At 44.7% G+C, this 17,510-nt stretch overlaps 1 protein-coding gene across 1 annotated transcript in view; it reads right to left on the reverse strand.

Moving 5' to 3' along the window:
* Positions 1-1,990: 1,990 nt before the first annotated feature.
* The window catches only part of CARA (carbamoyl phosphate synthetase A), an 84,023-nt gene continuing 68,503 nt past the window's right edge, over positions 1,991-17,510 (reverse strand). Inside the window, exons 7-12 of the mRNA XM_086490230.1 lie at positions 3,706-3,773; positions 3,506-3,634; positions 3,307-3,422; positions 2,767-3,114; positions 2,442-2,607; positions 1,991-2,363 (exon numbers count right to left, since the gene is read on the reverse strand). Of these exons, the coding sequence (XP_086346356.1) occupies positions 2,317-2,363; positions 2,442-2,607; positions 2,767-3,114; positions 3,307-3,422; positions 3,506-3,634; positions 3,706-3,773 (874 nt within the window). The 3' untranslated portion in view covers positions 1,991-2,316. The remainder of the gene's footprint in view (positions 2,364-2,441; positions 2,608-2,766; positions 3,115-3,306; positions 3,423-3,505; positions 3,635-3,705; positions 3,774-17,510) is intronic.

The raw sequence follows: 17,510 nt of genomic DNA on the forward strand, positions 1-17,510 counted from the left end.
ATGATGAGTGAAATTGAGGCAGTTCTCTGAAAGAAGTTTGTGAGTTGTGACTGTCACCCGACATTGGTGTGTGTGGGTGACTACATGAGATTCATGTTGTCTTTGAATCTCTAGGAGAAGTGACGCGTGGACGGTTTCAGACATAGCGCTTCTAAGTCTCCATCCCACCTTCACATACCATACATGTCCTCTGTTTGGATGAATATGTGCTACCCATGCCACATCAATCTCTACTTTGTGAGATGAGACCTTGAGGTATCCAATCGCCATAGTAGTATTATGTGGCATATATGTGTCCATGTACTATGGCGGTTGGATGAAGCCATAGTAGTATTATGTGGCATATATGTGTCCATGTATTATGGCGGTTGGATGAAGCCATCCTCTAGAATAGCCATGAAGTGCCGACTATAATATAGCATCTTCAATAGAAGAGGATGGGTTGTAGTCTATGTCTCTCAAATATATAGCTACCAGAGATTCTATTCGAGGACCTTATTTTCTCAATATGTGAGGTGCATAAATGGTAAGTCTGAGGATGTATCCAGCAGAAGTTTGGGCACCTAGATGTATAGCGAATTGAGCAGACCATAAGTCATAGTGATCTCAGATATCAATCGCAACAAACTGTCCCACGTGACATTATCAAAGAGGAGTCGGGCACATCACCCATGTCAGTGGAAGCTCTTTCAAATAGTCTCTTTCATCCAAAGATCGAGGGAACTATTGTAAGGTAAGACTTTAATACAGAGCTCTTGAGGTAACTTGGCAACTAGGAGAGGCATGTGAGTGTAGATAGATGATGGTATGCATAGACACAGTTGCTCAACGCACATGGTCTATATATAGAGAGGCTCTTACTGTTTTAGTGACCAGAACCAGTTGGTGACCATTCTCTTTTAATGCACACTCCAGCATGTCTCCTAGCCTACACCGTTCGCCATGGATATGAATGTACAAGGACCAGGCACTGTCTTCCATCTGCTGACTCGTCATACATTGATAGCATGCTTCATTCCATATGCTGACCTATCGCACGCTTGTTGATATTCTTAGGGCTGACATGTCATGCAATCATTTAAAAAGGCAAGAATACATTCCGGCTGTTGATGTGGCATGCACCCAGGGGTTGCAAAGCTGGATTCTGCAGTAGAGATGACAGTAGATTGATGGTGCAAATCAGCAGCCCCCCTAACAGCAACCTTGATGGAGAATGGAAATCAAGACAGAAAAGATCATCACCACTGCAAAGATTTACAATGACACATTTGCTCTAAGCTAGGATGACCATTTGCAAGGTTCCTAATGATCTAGTTATCAACTGACCATAGCAATTGACCTGGGTTTCTAACTACTAGGAAGAGTAACTTCGAGATTTGATCACCACCACCTTGTGTTAACAGAAACTTGTACAATACTGATGTCTATAGAGAATTTGAGGATGGCATATGTGAGCTCCTAAAGAATCAAGGGTGGTTGGAACGCATACTGTGCAAAAGGAACGAGTGGCATTCCTCAACTGTCCAAACGCTTAGGGTGCCACATGCATTCTATTTGTAATTGTGATTGTAGCCCCTTCATGAAGAAATTGCCACAGCACAAGGAAATTGCATTCCCTTGAAGATTTTGAGGCAATGTAAGTTGCATGCCTGGTGTCCTTCGAAATTGTGATTCTTCCAAGATTCACCTCTGAAAAACAATTTGTAGTGAGGGTACTCCAAAAAGTTGACATGCCAAGATCGTTGCTATTTTTTCAGAATGTGTGCTAAATGGGCAGCTGTCCTTGGTTTTGAATGGCCAAATTATTAAGATGGGGCTGTTCTGGCATGTAGGAGGTTAGACAGGCAAGAACCCTAAGAGTATGAGGTTATCTTGACTTTCGATGAATTTGGGAAAGCATGCAACCCAAATACTCTTTCACCAAACAAGGAGTAAACACAACAGGTGTAGTCCTTGCATGAAAGGATAGAAATTTAACAAATCCAAGACCACCAGGTAAACAGATTAATCATATTGTTGAGAGTAGCAATTTCATGAAGCAAGCTAAGCGTTTTCTGTTATACACAATGAGAAATCTAAAAAGTATGATCCCACCAAGGGGGTACTACTCTTCCCTTCTCAGAAAGATGGACCTTCTCACAAAAAAGATGCTGAATGCAGTTCTCAATCATCTGATGATAATAGGTGTGGTAAGAGGGTACTTCTAGTCTGAGGCTGATTTACTCTTTTGGGACGTAAGCTTGCATTCAACACCACGCCTAGCTGTCCCTCGATCTGACTGATGAATTGACTGATAACTTTTAAGGCCTATCTCAGTTATTGCCCTTTGTTCAGCCTCATCATTTCGATGAAACGATTGAAAGCTGTGACAAAGCCCCTCAATGAGTAGTGGAATATGGCATTAGAAACTAGTGAACCATACATGAATCTCGAATCCTTACCAGGATCAGCATCATGAGGACCCGGGGATGATTCTGGATGGTACTGAAGACTCATGGCCTTCATAGCTGGAAAGCAGAGTCCTGCGCAGCTACCATCATTCAAATTTATGTGCGTAACCTCCACACCTTCTGGCAATGTAGCAGGATCCACAGCATAATTATGATTCTGTCACACAACAGAGAATCAGCTTGTCAGCAGTTGCTAGAATGTTTTAGTTGCACTCACCAGTGAATTATTTTTACAAAACACGTTGCTTTAAGGAAATCATATGTTATCCCTAACCAATAGTCTCTTTGTTCCTTACTACCAAGCACGAGCACTAACCTGAGAGCTTATCTCAACACGACCAGTCTGGAGCTGTCGAACAGGGTGATTTCCACCATGGTGTCCGAATTTCATCTTAAAAGTGCTCCCACCCAGAGCTTGCCCAAGCAGTTGGTGCCCCATGCAAATTCCAAACACTGGGAATTTTCCCGTAATCTCTTTGACATTCTCCACAGCATAAGGAACAGCCGAAGGATCACCTGGACCATTGCTAAACAGGACACCATCTGGGTTCAGTTTAATCACCTCTGAAGCTGGCCATTGAGACGGCACAACTGTGATTCTACAGCCATGAGAGCTCAGCCTCCTCAAAATGTTGTGCTTGATCCCAAAGTCATATGCAACAACCTAGAGATTATTTTGCAAGACAAATGATCAAAATATTCGATATACTACACAGAATTTGTGACAAAAACAAAGCTTCTGCTCAGAACCAAAGTAGTGCTCCTAGCGAAGGTTGCACTACTAGCATAATGATGGAAATTCAGCAACAACTTAAACTGCCATCTGACAAGGCTCATAACTGAGAAGCAGACATACATGAAATGTTTCAGCAACACCATTGCGAGTTTCAGTGCTGAACTCCCAATCATCCTCAGTTTTGCTCTTCCATTCATAAGGCTCATTACAAGAGACTCCCGTGATAAGATCCTTGCCTATCAGACAAGTTGATAAGAGAAGTATGTTGGCAAAACTAGTGCTCATCCCAAAATCTTAACCTGAAAGAAGAAACTCATACCAACAATATCCCATGTTCTGGCTGTATGCAAAAGCTCCTCGTCTGTCTTTGTGGAATCTGTACTTAAAGCTCCAATCAAACTTCCATCCTCCCGTAACCTTCTCGTGATTGCACGTGTATCAACATCATCTATGGACATGAAGCCATTTAGTCTCTGCTTAGTTAGAAAAGATGAAGGCAGAAAAATACAGATAACATACATAGGCCCATGACATTCCTTTTCCCCAGATACTCCGGGAGTGACTCTGTTGCACGCCAGTTGGAAACACTGCACAGTATGCAGTTGTCAAGATCCTTATCTGGATGTAAAAAAACAATAATAATATGACATTCCGCTTAATGTTTTGGCACGGATGCAGGAAGTAGAGGGCTTAGACTATCAATCCCTGTTTACTTTTAGAAAAAGCATGCAGTGGAAGAAAGTCAGTAAATGAGGAGTCTATTACAAAGTACATTGATCAGTATTGAGATGCATAGAGTGAAAGCATCTGATTGAAGGAAATTGAACCATCTCCTAAACCCTCTCATCCATATTTCGCATGAAGGAACCTTAGAAAAGTGCATGAAGTTCCAATTGAATCTTCCTTTGACCCAGAAAAAACAAAAGATCACCTAAAATGGCCATGAGGCTGTGGGTGCCAAACCCTGCAACAGAAAAAATAACAACATAGAAGACAAGTTCTAGCCTCTAGGGGAGGAGAGAGAGGCCCCCTACAACCAACCTGTCCCTATCACACTACCCTAAAAGCCAAACATCATCAATGTTCTTCCTCATCCCTACAGAAGATAATTAAATCATCAAAACAAGTTCTCAGCAGAGTTTCTGTACTTGTGGAGAAAATAATTCCATCATTGTTAACTGGCCGGTCTTACATGAGACAGGTGGTAACCCTACAACCCACCAAGTTGGAAGACAAACAAAATACGAACTGGCAAGACCACCACTTGGCAGCAAAACACTAGTCCCAAACTCGGCACCCCTTTTAAGTTCTGGCAAGGCACATCCGTCCAACTCTCAACCTCTCAAGTTCCACAAGGCTTTAATTTCTCTTTTAGTACTCAGGCTATACCTGAGATTGCCGACTCAAACACCCAACTAATCTGTGTTACAAGAGCCCCCTTACGTTTTATAGCCTTCCCTAAAAACATCAGCTTGGAACGCTGTCCTCTAAAAGCTGGCCCTGCAAATCAATTGTGAGAGTGAGTGTGTGTACCCTCTTCAAAAGCAGATTGGCACTGGGATGCTTTTATATCAAGATCTCTCTTTTGAGCTCTGCCTGCTTTTCTAACATGCTTTTTTGTCACTCTTATAATTTCCTGGCTGCTGCTAGCTTTTGATGCCTTCTGCTCCCCCCTCTGCTGTCCAGCTGCAACGTCGCAGGCAGGCATGTTACCAATCTGTGCATGCTCCCACACTGCCAACTCAGCATGTCGAGCCACATCATAGCATAGTCATGCAGGGATCCTCGGTGCTAATTGCTGGCAGCCATACAGCATGCTGACGTGGCAATACGAATGCGAGGTGAACATGGCGGCAGGGACGCGAGCTAATTTTTTGGCCAGTTATGACAGCGTCAACTTTTTGGCACAACTGAGCTTTTGGGGTGTCGGTTTTTGAGAGCAGTTGCCTCTCCAAATGAATAGTGTCTTTAAATGTGAGGCCTTAGGAGCACTCCGTAGATTTTTGCATGGTCACAAATTGCAAAGCAACTCCCTGGCGGTTGTATTTGTCGAAAGATCAATAATGAAGAAGTATTGCGACGGGCACCTATCGCAGGGGCTACTGCATGTGAGTGGCTAACTAGGCCCCGTTGTGTCAATCTCCAATTTTCATCTCTCTTCCCACTTCCAATCCTTGCTGTTTCAGTTCAGTTCGTGGTGCATTCATGTGATTCACTACCTTGTCAATGACTTGCCGATCACAGTGGTCGCAGAGCACCGATCGACTTTTCTCCTACGGGAAGTCCGATCCTATTTTCTAAAGCATGCTTCTTGGAGCAGGTGTAGAGTCTGGAGTACCGGTTTGTATTGTGTTGATGCGATATAAAGAAATACCTATAGGGGTGCCAAGATTTGGGGCAACTACTCTATAGGGTGGAATTCCGCCACTCCGTGTCACGTGTCCTCTCTCTCTCTCTCTCTCTCTCTCTCTCTCTCTCTCTCTCTCTCTCTCTCTCTCTCAATGTAGCTCTTATTGAAGTGCTAAAAGTCTGTTCAGTCTGTTCTTTTCTATTGGCACATGGTGCCCGTCTTGTGACAGTGGTATCAGAGCATCAAGTGTGTGCTTTTCTGAAAGCATACCGGTCCCACAAAAGAGCAGACAGAGCTACTAGACCCCGAACTTATTAGCCACTCCCACCCTTACTTCATCGCGCATCGGGCGCGCTCCTGTCTTCACCGCTCATGTCTTACAAGGCATAAGCCATAAAGATCACTTGCAAGAGAAGGATCCAAGATTTGTTTCGACTCATTTTTTTTTCCTCAAAAGCAGTGCCATGCAGATGTTGATGTCTATAGCTACCAAGCCGCACACTTCCAAGGACTTGGCAAGCTTTCAAGAAAATTTTTGCCTGAAGTCATATGGTTTCTGACATCTTCCTTTGGAGTGCAACTTCTGGCAGAGTGGGGTATCCTCAAATGCTTGCCATGGAAACCCTAGCAGATTATAACTTGAAATTTCTTGACATATAGGCCCCGTTGTGTCTTGTCTAGGGTCATGAATATAATCGTGCATGTCAAAAAGGTGATGCCTCATTGCGCTTGCTCGGCCAATGCCCCATGTTATGCTACTGCTACTGAACTTGCTTCTGTATCTCCCTCTGAATTAAGCGCTAACTCAATGGAGAAGTGGATCCCTTCTTCGTGTTGGATGTCTTTGCCTTTGCTTTAATCAGGGTCATGGACTTCAAATTAATTAATCCCTTCCACTATTGATAAATTGTATCCATAGGTGATACGTTCATGTGCTTAGCATAGTGAGGAACCTTGATAATACTCGAGTAAATGATGCATAAGAAATTGAACCTCCTCTTGCCGCTTCTGATCCTGAGCGTCGACAGCATCAATAGATGATTTGGGCTCCCCTTCCGGCTCACCCTCCTGTTAGGTGCAGCGGAATGAATGTTTACGCTTTGCTCAAGATGAGTGTTCCGAACTGTGCTCAAGGTTCCTTTTTCTTATGGAAGGAAGACCCTTCCGTTCTTAAATGAGAGTGCTATGATCACAACAAAGTGAATGGACACTGTGCGTGCAAGTGTATGAGACTGAGAGCTAGAGAGAGAAGAGAAGTATGACACCAGAGACGTTGTAAAAACCTCCTCCGAAGGCCCCACTCTCGTCGGTGAGAGTGGTCTACTATTGATTGCACAAACTGGTACAAACTGAATGCATGTGACAGATGCAAGTCTAGGCTAGATCGATGACGACGACGGGGATGGCGAGACCGATCTAAGGGCTGAAATCTGAAGGTCTTTATCTGCTGTCCAAAAACGCTTAAGGCTGAAATCTGCTGCAAATCCAAAAACGATGGTTTTGAGGCTGATTTCTGCTGATCTTTGTCACTGAAAAACGCGAGCCAGAAGGGAGGGCGATATGGCTGAAAAACGCTAGGGCTGGGTGTATTCTTGCGGTGCCGCCTGGGATCAAAAAAGCTAGACCTGGGATCTGATGGCGATGGCTACCCGATGCAAAAACGCCAATGTCTAGATTCTGTTGGGCGATGATGTCCAAAAACGCTAGGCTTGCTTGTGGAGAAAACGCTAGGTTGATGGAACCACCAAGGGGGTCCTGCTTGAGAAGTTGCCTGTTAAGCGGTGGAGCTCTTGCTGCCTCTTCTGCCATTTAGTGCTAGCTTTGGTTTCTTTTTATATTATCTTACCCAATTTGTCCTACTCAGTTCCCAACAAAAGTCACGTAAAATAATAAGTGAAAATTGTCAAAAATAGGGAAAATAGGCTAAAATCACTGGAAAATTCCCCTAACTGATTCTGGTGGATTCTGATGGGAATGCTTATGATCATGCTGTGTGCAACCAGAGGATATGCATCTACACTAAGTAACTGGGCATGCACGGTCTACGAATAGACTCACAAATGTGCCAGATCGCTTCTAATCTAGATTGACTGGACTGACGGAACCCTTGTTATGTTGTAGCTTGTCCACGGACACATAGGGTTGGATGTGTCACGTGACATCCCCTCCTTTTCAAAGTGAGGTACTGGTACCGAACTGTTTGGCGTTGAGGGAGATCGCCAATAACAACCGGAATCCTGGAAGGGACTCTTCGCCGGCCCACTTGATGTGTGGGTCGTGCGGTACTTGAACTTCATAAATGTCTGCAAAGCTTGCTTCTGTGGGCCGCGACGAAAGCGACACAAAGTCTGTTGTGGCTCCTTCGATGCTTCAACAACTTCGTCTAGAGTCCTGCTTCTTTTTTCGTCAAGAATCTCTATGGCTGAAAATTCCTAAAACCACTTCCAACACAAAACCATGAACATACCCATTCCATGTAAAGTGAGTGGAAAAAATCTTGTCTTCCTAAAAGACTGTGCATGTAATGTAGATGAACCAAGAGACGGAGTGCTAGCCCGTTCACCACACACACGCAAACAATGAGATCGAGTCTTTCTCTTTTGATCTAAAGCAATCAACTGTGGCAATTCACAACGGAAATGCCCATGCTTAGTGCTCATACTTTAATGTGCTCTTTCTACAACTGTGTCATGCCAAGGAAGAGACATGTAATGTGACTTCCTTGAATGCATACTTTTCAGCTTTTCATGAACAATCCACATACATTCGAGCTCATTCATGATGGAAACGTGCTCAACGTACAATATGTGATGCCTAGGAAAAGGGATCACATAAAGACACTGACTAAAATACAGGAAACGATCACAAATGAAACACTCGAAGAATGCGTGCGTACTAATCATGCAAACACATAATACTTCCTGTGAGGGTTCTTTGGACCTAGGCTCGAGAGCCAAGATCGGTTCTTCTTGAAGGGGTGCTTCGGACCTCGGCTCGAGAGCCAAGATCGATCCTTCGTGATTAATCGAATCTGCAACGAGGTTAGCTTCGCTAGAAAAAGCATCCACTAACTCAACATCCTTGTGAACAATCACGTGTTCTTCATGCAACTCATCATGCTTGTGAGAAATCACATCTTGATCATGCAAATCATCATGCTCATCATTATCATCCAAATCATCATGCTTATCATTGTCATTCAAATCATCATCATGCAAATCATGTGTGTCATGCTTTGGAGAAGAAGAGACTGAGAGAGTCTCCTTCTCCTGAATCCATTCAATCTTCCATGCACATTAGCAATGAGAGAGGAAGAATGAACAACTTTCTGTCCACGAATGGCAATGGGATAGTCACTTTTGGCATTGAGAGTGAAAGTGTTAGCCTCCCAATCAATGAGAGGATTAAGCTCACGAAACCATCGAATGCCCAAAACCATATCACATCCTGAGAGAGGAGAGACAAAAAATCTTCTATGGAAAGCAGTTTGTTGAATTGTAAACAATACACCGAGACACTCTTACGTGATGAGAGAGTCCATACCGGGAACAAAGCAAGAGACCTCGAGAGGAGATTTCTTACTAACCTCTAGGCGGGCTCTCTCAACAAGAGAGGGACTGATCACATCATGCATACTACCTCGGTCAAACAATATGACAAAATGTTGCCCAGTCATATGACCATAACATTTAATGAGAGAATCATCAATGGGAGGGTCAGGAGAAACTTGGGCAGCACTCGTGTTATCATTAATTGCATTGACAGAGGAAGTGGTTCTGTGGATTCTTTAGATTCATTCGATTCAAGCTTTTAGGACATGTTCTTTTTATGTGACCCTTAATGTGACAATGAAAACAACGACCTTTCTTAGAATAAGTGCTTTGATTTTCCGACGTGATGTATCCTCCTAAAACTCCTTGTGCTACCTTTTCATATGGAGTAAGCTTAGGTTTAGCAATTGTGTTAGCCTTACCCTTAGATTCATTAGAAGAATTCTTTTCTGAGAGACTATTGGAAGATTGGTTAGAAGAGTTACCATTCTTATCGTTCTGAGAGTTCATTCTTGCCGTCAAAACTTTGCCATTTCCAGTCTTCTTAGTTGACGCAAAATAAGCATTAAATTGATGCAACCAAGAATGAATAATCGTAGCATCAATCTTACCATCATACTTACTAAACTGGATCTTCTTTCTGCCTGGGTTGTTGGAATCCGCAACGTGGCTTGCGCCACTTGAGGAACTCCCGCGATCTTTGGCTGATTCGGACTTTGAGGCTAGTACTTGTCGAACCAATTCTTGAGTGCGGAGGTCTCTTTGAGCCTCCCGCTCGGCCTTCAAGGCCGCTCGTTCCTCTTTTCTTTGTGCTTTCCTTTCGTTTCGTTCATCGTGCTCGCATTCTAAAGCAATGCGAGTCGCTTCTTTTTGTGTCAACGCAAGGTGAGTCACTTCGCGATTCGCTTCTTGTTGTTGGGTCATCATGTCCAACATTGACTTGACCATCACCTCCATGGGAATTGGTACAACTCGTGGCGTAGATGGAGAAGGGGAGGGTCGGAAAAATCTCTTGGTGGAGAAAACTCTTCGTCGCCTCTCTCATGCTCATCACCTGTATGCGAAGTATCCATTCCGCTTCGGGTGATGACCATGCACTATGATCTTTGGTTCTTAAGTTCACGAGGAACTTAGGTTCTTGAGGGTCTAGGCTTCTTGGGTTCTTGAGGGTCTTGGGTACTTGGGTTCTTGAGGGTCTTGAGGTTCTTGAGGGTTTTCTTTCACTTGCAATCTGTGTTTGAGAAGGATCTTCTCTTCACCCGAGTTCTACTCTTTTCCGCGGGCGCAACCCTTGGCGACCTTGCGCTCACACCAAGGTTGCTTTTTCCCACCTCACGTCGATTGGCCAGCCGCTAAGTGCACGGTCCGCTCTCAATGAATGAAAAGAGGCACAAGGGGAGGCTGGACAAGCGATTCTTTCTTGGGTTTCCTGTCACTCTTCAAAAACACGATTAGGAATCGACACGCCCAAGAGGACTTGGGGGACGTGCGACCACAACAAGCAAAAAAAGATTATGTGGTTCTTTCTTTGAGTGATATAGAGCACTGCCAAAGCTTCGATACCAATGTTAGGTGCAATGGAATGAATGTTTCCGCTTTGCTCAAGATGAGTGTTCCAAACTGTGCTCGAGGTTCCTTTTTCTTATGGAAGGGAGAGCCTTCCGTTCTTAAATGAGAGAGTGCTATGATCACAACAAAGTGAATGGACACTGTGCGTGCAAGTGTATGAGACTGAGAGCTAGAGAGAGAAGAGAAATACGACACCAGAGATGTTGTAAAACCCTCCTCCGAAGGCCCCACTCTCGTCGGCGAGAGTGGTCTACTATTGATTGCACAAACTGGTACAAATTGAATGCATGTGACTGATGCAAGTGTAGGCTAGATCGATGACGACGACGGGGATGGCGAGACCGATCTAAGGGCTGAAATTTGAAGGTCTTTGTCAGCTGTCCAAAAACGCTTAAGGCTGAAATCTGCTGCAAATCCAAAAACGTTGGTTTTGAGGCTGATTTCTGATGATCTTTGTCGCTGAAAAACGCCAACCTATGGCTGAAAAACGCTAGGGCTGGGTGTATTCTTGCGGTGTCGCCTGGGATCAAAAACGGTAGACCTGGGATCTGATGGTGATGGCTACCTGATGCAAAAACGCCAATGTCTGGATTCTGATGGGCGATGATGTCCAAAAACGCTAGGCTTACTTGTTGGAGAAAACGCTAGGTTGATGGAACCACCAAGGGGGTCTTGCTTGAGAAGTTGCGTATTGAGCGGTGAAGCTCCTGCTGTCTCTTCTACCATTTAGTGCTGGCTTTGGTTTCCTATAATATTAACTTACCCAATTTGCCCTACTCAGTTCCCAAAAAAAGTCACTTAAAATGACGAGTAAAAATTGTCAAAAATATAGAAAATAGGCTAAAATCACTGGAAATTTCCCCTAACTGATTCTGATGGATTCTGATGGGAATGCTTATGATCATGTTGTGTGCAACCAGAGGATATGCAACCAGAGGTTCTTGAGGGTTTTCTTTCACTTGCAATCTGTGTTTGAGAAGGATCTTCTCTTCACCCGAGTTCTACTCTTTTCTGCGGGCGCAACCCTTGGCGACCTTGCGCTCACACCAAGGTTGCTTTTTCCCACCTCACGTCGATTGGCCAGCCGCTAAGTGCACGGTCCGCTCTCAATGAATGAAAAGAGGCACAAGGGGAGGCTGGACAAGCGATTCTTTCTTGGGTTTCCTGTCACTCTTCAAAAACACGATTAGGAATCGACACGCCCAAGAGGACTTGGGGGACGTGCGACCACAACAAGCAAAAAAAAAATTATGTGGTTCTTTCCTTGAGTGATATAGAGCACTGCCAAAGCTCCGATACCAATGTTAGGTGCAATGGAATGAATGTTTCCGCTTTGCTCAAGATGAGTGTTCCAAACTGTGCTCGAGGTTCCTTTTTCTTATGGAAGGGAGAGCCTTCCGTTCTTAAATGAGAGAGTGCTATGATCACAACAAAGTGAATGGACACTGTGCGTGCAAGTGTATGAGACTGAGAGCTAGAGAGAGAAGAGAAATACGACACCAGAGATGTTGTAAAACCCTCCTCCGAAGGCCCCACTCTCGTCGGCGAGAGTGGTCTACTATTGATTGCACAAACTGGTACAAATTGAATGCATGTGACTGATGCAAGTGTAGGCTAGATCGATGACGACGACGGGGATGGCGAGACCGATCTAAGGGCTGAAATTTGAAGGTCTTTGTCAGCTGTCCAAAAACGCTTAAGGCTGAAATCTGCTGCAAATCCAAAAACGTTGGTTTTGAGGCTGATTTCTGATGATCTTTGTCGCTGAAAAACGCCAACCTATGGCTGAAAAACGCTAGGGCTGGGTGTATTCTTGCGGTGTCGCCTGGGATCAAAAACGGTAGACCTGGGATCTGATGGTGATGGCTACCTGATGCAAAAACGCCAATGTCTGGATTCTGATGGGCGATGATGTCCAAAAACGCTAGGCTTACTTGTTGGAGAAAACGCTAGGTTGATGGAACCACCAAGGGGGTCTTGCTTGAGAAGTTGCGTATTGAGCGGTGAAGCTCCTGCTGTCTCTTCTACCATTTAGTGTTGGCTTTGGTTTCCTATAATATTAACTTACCCAATTTGCCCTACTCAGTTCCCAAAAAAAGTCACTTAAAATAACAAGTAAAAATTGTCAAAAATATAGAAAATAGGCTAAAATCACTGGAAATTTCCCCTAACTGATTCTGATGGATTCTTATGGGAATGCTTATGATCATGTTGTGTGCAACCAGAGGATATGCATCTACACTAAGTGACTGGGCATGCACGGTCTACGAATAGACACACAAAAGTGCCATATCACCTCTAATCTAGACAGATTGGACTGACGGAACCCTTGTTATGATGTAGCTTGTCCACGGACACATAGGGTTGGATGTTGCTAAAAAGTGGCCGGTTGAACTGGTACATCTTGAAAGACTGGCATCTCAGCCACCTGTTCTTGCACCTTAGGCACAGGTTGTGGAGACTGCATGTTCTCCGTCAAGCGTACACGTGTTTCCATTGACTCTGCAATATGAATCACCCGTGCTCGAGCCTTAACAGGCTTTTGAATGTGATCCAGTGACCCAACTTGCTGAGACGGAAGAGGAGGTTGCAGAAAGGCTAAAAACCTCGGGTTCTGCATTACTTGTGTGAACATAGCCACACAAGTAGCCAACTGGGTCCTGAATATATCATCATCCGTCTGTGGTGGTCTTGAAGACTCACCCACTTCATGTGTCTGTTGACCCTGTGAAGAGGAAACCTCTTCAGTCACATCATCTGGTCTGTCAGCCATAATTGCAATTCCCTGTGTCTGGTCTATGATCCCCTGTGTCTTCAAGCCCAACCTGACCAAGGCTCACTTCTATGGGAAAAAGTGATTTAATCCCGGAATGTAACCGGCCTGTACTTTCATAAAGGGCGGTAGACCTTAGACTTAAACCTTATTTGCTTTCACCCATTTAATTTGTCGCCCACTTTACCTGTACTTTCAAGACACAACAAAGGGGAGAGGGATACAGGCTGCTAGATTGCACCTGTATGAGTAGACCGACACCAGATTGGCCCCTAACTTAGGCGCCCCTTTCGGTATTTCTTTATTGTTTTAAAGAGGGAATAAACGCTATGGTTCCCTACAAGCTGCCCCACACAAGCTTGGCTGAATTTCAACTGTTCCGGCCCGATTTCGACAACATAACTGTACTAGGACCCTTCACAGTCACTATTCCCATGCATTGAATGACTTTCCCGACGCATACGGACACTTTGCAAAACCTGGCGAGAATCTGCAGCACACTGAATTCTCTGTTTTCAGCCCCGAAAATGCGCCAGATCACCTGTACAACGGTCTCCTCGCGTCCCCGAACTTCCTGGGGGTCTTAGGGACTGTTTAGGGCCAAAACCCTAAACCTGCAAAAATACACAGCAGGCTGTAATTTACTGTTTCGGGCTCCGTTTCGCGTGCCGGTCGCATCCGTAGCAAGTCCTCGAGCTCCCACACCTGTAGGGCTACTTGCCCCTTGAATCGGACGAGATTTCTGGCGTGAAACCTCTCCGAATTCACCTGTACTAGCGGGGGATTAGCCGCTAGCTAATCCAGTACCTGTGCAAGAGGCTCTTGCCTCGGCAATCGCGCATGAACCCACACAACTGTACATTGGTCAAATGAAAAGCCCACTAGAGGGGCATAACATACTGCCATAGGGGAGAGAGAGGGCAGTGCGTAGTGTGCAGGGCATCACTCCTGGCACCGCACTGTACATAGGAGGGAAAGGAAGCACTCCATAGCTCTTATAACATGTGTGACAAGAAACTTGAAAATGAACTCACAGCTGAAAATCACGTTTTTGCCTTCTCTATAAGTAGTAAACTGGCCTCAGAGTGCCAAGTGTCACTCATTTGTGCATTTTCCCGCTTTAGACCCACAGGTCTAAAAATATCTCACCTGCAGCCTCTGTTGACTTGGCCACAGAGTAACAAAATGATCCCCATGTCAAACTGCACGTAATGACGCGAAGACATTTTCAGGTCCCAAAATAGCAGTTCCCTAAATTTTAGGAGATGTTGCAATTGTATCTTTCTAGGTCATCCGACCCTCTTTGTACACTACAGCCACACCCAGAACTGAAATGTAGCCTCTGTAACAAAGGATTCCAGTTTGGCTAGTCAATGATCCCACTTTGGCTAACCATAGTCCTTGTCCAACCTTAATGCTCTCTTGCCCTCAAGCCTAGACTCCCTCCGGACAGTTCCACACTAGCTATGCAATGCAAGGCAGTTAGATTTCCCGAGGGGTGTTTCCAAAAAGTGAAAGTAAATAAATAATAAGAAAGAAATCAACAAAAAGGATAGATAGTAGTCACACGCTGGTGACACATCCCCCCTTCTTGAAAGAAAGTAGTCGTCCGCGATTACAGCATATCTGCAAAACAACTCAAGTTAGCTCAAAAATTTCCGAGGGACATTCGGAGGGACAATCAGTTTGCTATTTTTTTTTATTAAGGAATTGGCTTCTCCTTGATCGGCTTCCCCTTTCGTCCAGTTTGGAACTCTTGATATGCTGGCGTAGTAAAATTAGCCATCACACCCAGACCGCACTTATCTTCCACGGGTGTGTTGATGCACTAAAATTATATACCCAGGCAATCTCATCCAGTTAGGAATATTGAGTAGTTGACACATCACAATGCAACACAAATGCTTACATATGCATGTTACAAGACGCAACAAACAGCACCGCTCAACGACTACCTCGTCACTCCCCCCGCAAATAACCTAAAAAGGTCCGGGCCATGAGCTCAAAGGATTGTACAATGAAACGCTCCCTAGACCGCAGTTTGCGTCGCTTGGAGATTCAAGCAACAACCAAACGCTCCCCAAGCATCGGTCTGCGTCGTTCGGAGGTTTTCTAGCATACAACGGAACGCTCCCAAACATCGGCTTGCATCGTTCCGAGGTTTTCAAACATACAACAAAACACTTCCCAGGCATCGGTCTGCGTCGTTCCGATGTTCAAACAATACCAAAACAGTATTTCTCACTTCTCAACCAGAGAGTAAAATGACCAATCATTGAAACCAGTATTAAAACCACAGTCAAACGATTCAAATCGGCACCAAGACAGGTTCAAAACAGATACAAATCCATTTTAAACAAGATCACCAAACAAGTTCTCAAACAAAGTTCAAACTTAAAAAGCAATCTCGACATCAATCGACTCACTTACTATCCTGAAACCTACACCAAAAATTAGGGTTAGGTTCATTTCATAAGGTCGTAGCCAAGCACAACATGGTCCATCAGCTCTTGGACAGACAATGTTTCTTTGGCAACGATGGTAATCCCAAAATAGCAATCGCACTTGACCTCCAAGGTCATCTACTCGTGGAGAGACATCTACTGAGAGATATCGAGAAATTTCAAGTTATAATCTGCTAGGGTTTCAATGGCAAGCATTTGAGGATACCCCACTCTGCCAGAAGTAGCACTCCAAAGAAAGATGTCAGAAACCATCTAACTTCGGACAAAAATTTTCTTGAAAGCTTGCCAAGTCCTTGGGAGTGTTTTGCTTGGTAGCTATAGACTTTCACCACTACGTGGCACTGCCTCTGAGAAAAACAGCAGCTCGAAACAAATCTTGGATGCTTCTCTTGGAACTGATATTTTTGGCTTATGCCCTGTAAGACATGAACGGTGAAGACGGGAGCTCGCCCGGTGCACGATGAAGTAAGGGTGGGAGTGGCTTATAAGTCCGGGGTCGGAGCCCGAAGATACCTCAAATAAAATTCTAGTAGTCTCTAGTTTGCATTGTCTGCTCTTTTGTGGGACCGGTATGCTTTCCGAAAAGCACACTCTTGATGCTCTGATACCACTGTCACAAGACGGGCACCACATGCCAATAGAAAAGAATAGACTGAACAGACTTTTAGCACTTCAATAACAACTAAACTGAGAGAGAGAGAGAGAGAGAGAGAGGGAGAGACGACACACGACACGGAGTGGCGGAATTCCACCCCAGAGTCAAACCTTGGCGCCCCTTTCGGTATATCTTTATATTGCATCAACACAGTACAAGCCGCTACTCCAGCCTCTGCACCTTCTCCAGGAAGCATGCCAGAGAATGAGCACATGGCCTCATATTGAAAGGCCCTATGCCCCAAAAGGAGTTTACATGAAAAGCCTTCAAAATCAAAATCTTCTGGTCCAAAAGCAATGCCAAAAAGCTGCCAACGTAAATCACGGAATTCCGCACAACTGCCACGTCAGCAGTCAGCGCAAAACGTGAAAATCCGTACAACCTGCCACGTCAACACTTTCAACGTAATTTTTGGAGCCTCCATACAGCTGCCATGCCATCAGTTCCACGTTGTGTGTGTGTGTGTGTGTGTGTGTGTGTGTGTGTGTGTGTGTGTGTGTGTGTGAGGGTCAAGCTTTATTCTAAATGCTTTTATGGTCCCATAAGTTGGTAGGACTTCTTCTTCTGTTGTTGCTTGTTCTTCTTAGGGTTTAGGCCCTTCGGCCGTGATCTGCAAGTTGGCTCCATTCTTCAGGGCTTTACACGTCAACAATTTGTGACAGACATGGCAGCCAAAGGAGCTCTTGGTGCATGTGCCGACGCATATGGACCTTATGGTGCCGATAGGGGTGCCTATGGTGGATACGTGTAACAAACTTGGACACCCCAAGTCAAGATTCTACCGCGACACAACAGAGATTCACTTCCAATTTATTCACAAATCACAAGAGAGTCGACACGGCCCGACGTAGTTCTCTGCCAAGAGTTATTGGCCCCAAAGACTGGCAAAAAAAGCATCAACATAATTTGCGGAAAATCAATACGCTCTATCAGCGCAAATCATGGAATGCCGTATTATCTG

This window comes from Adiantum capillus-veneris, chromosome 19, assembly GCF_014529385.1.
Source record: "Adiantum capillus-veneris isolate H3 chromosome 19, ASM1452938v2, whole genome shotgun sequence".
NCBI classification, from domain to species: domain Eukaryota; kingdom Viridiplantae; phylum Streptophyta; class Polypodiopsida; order Polypodiales; family Pteridaceae; genus Adiantum; species Adiantum capillus-veneris.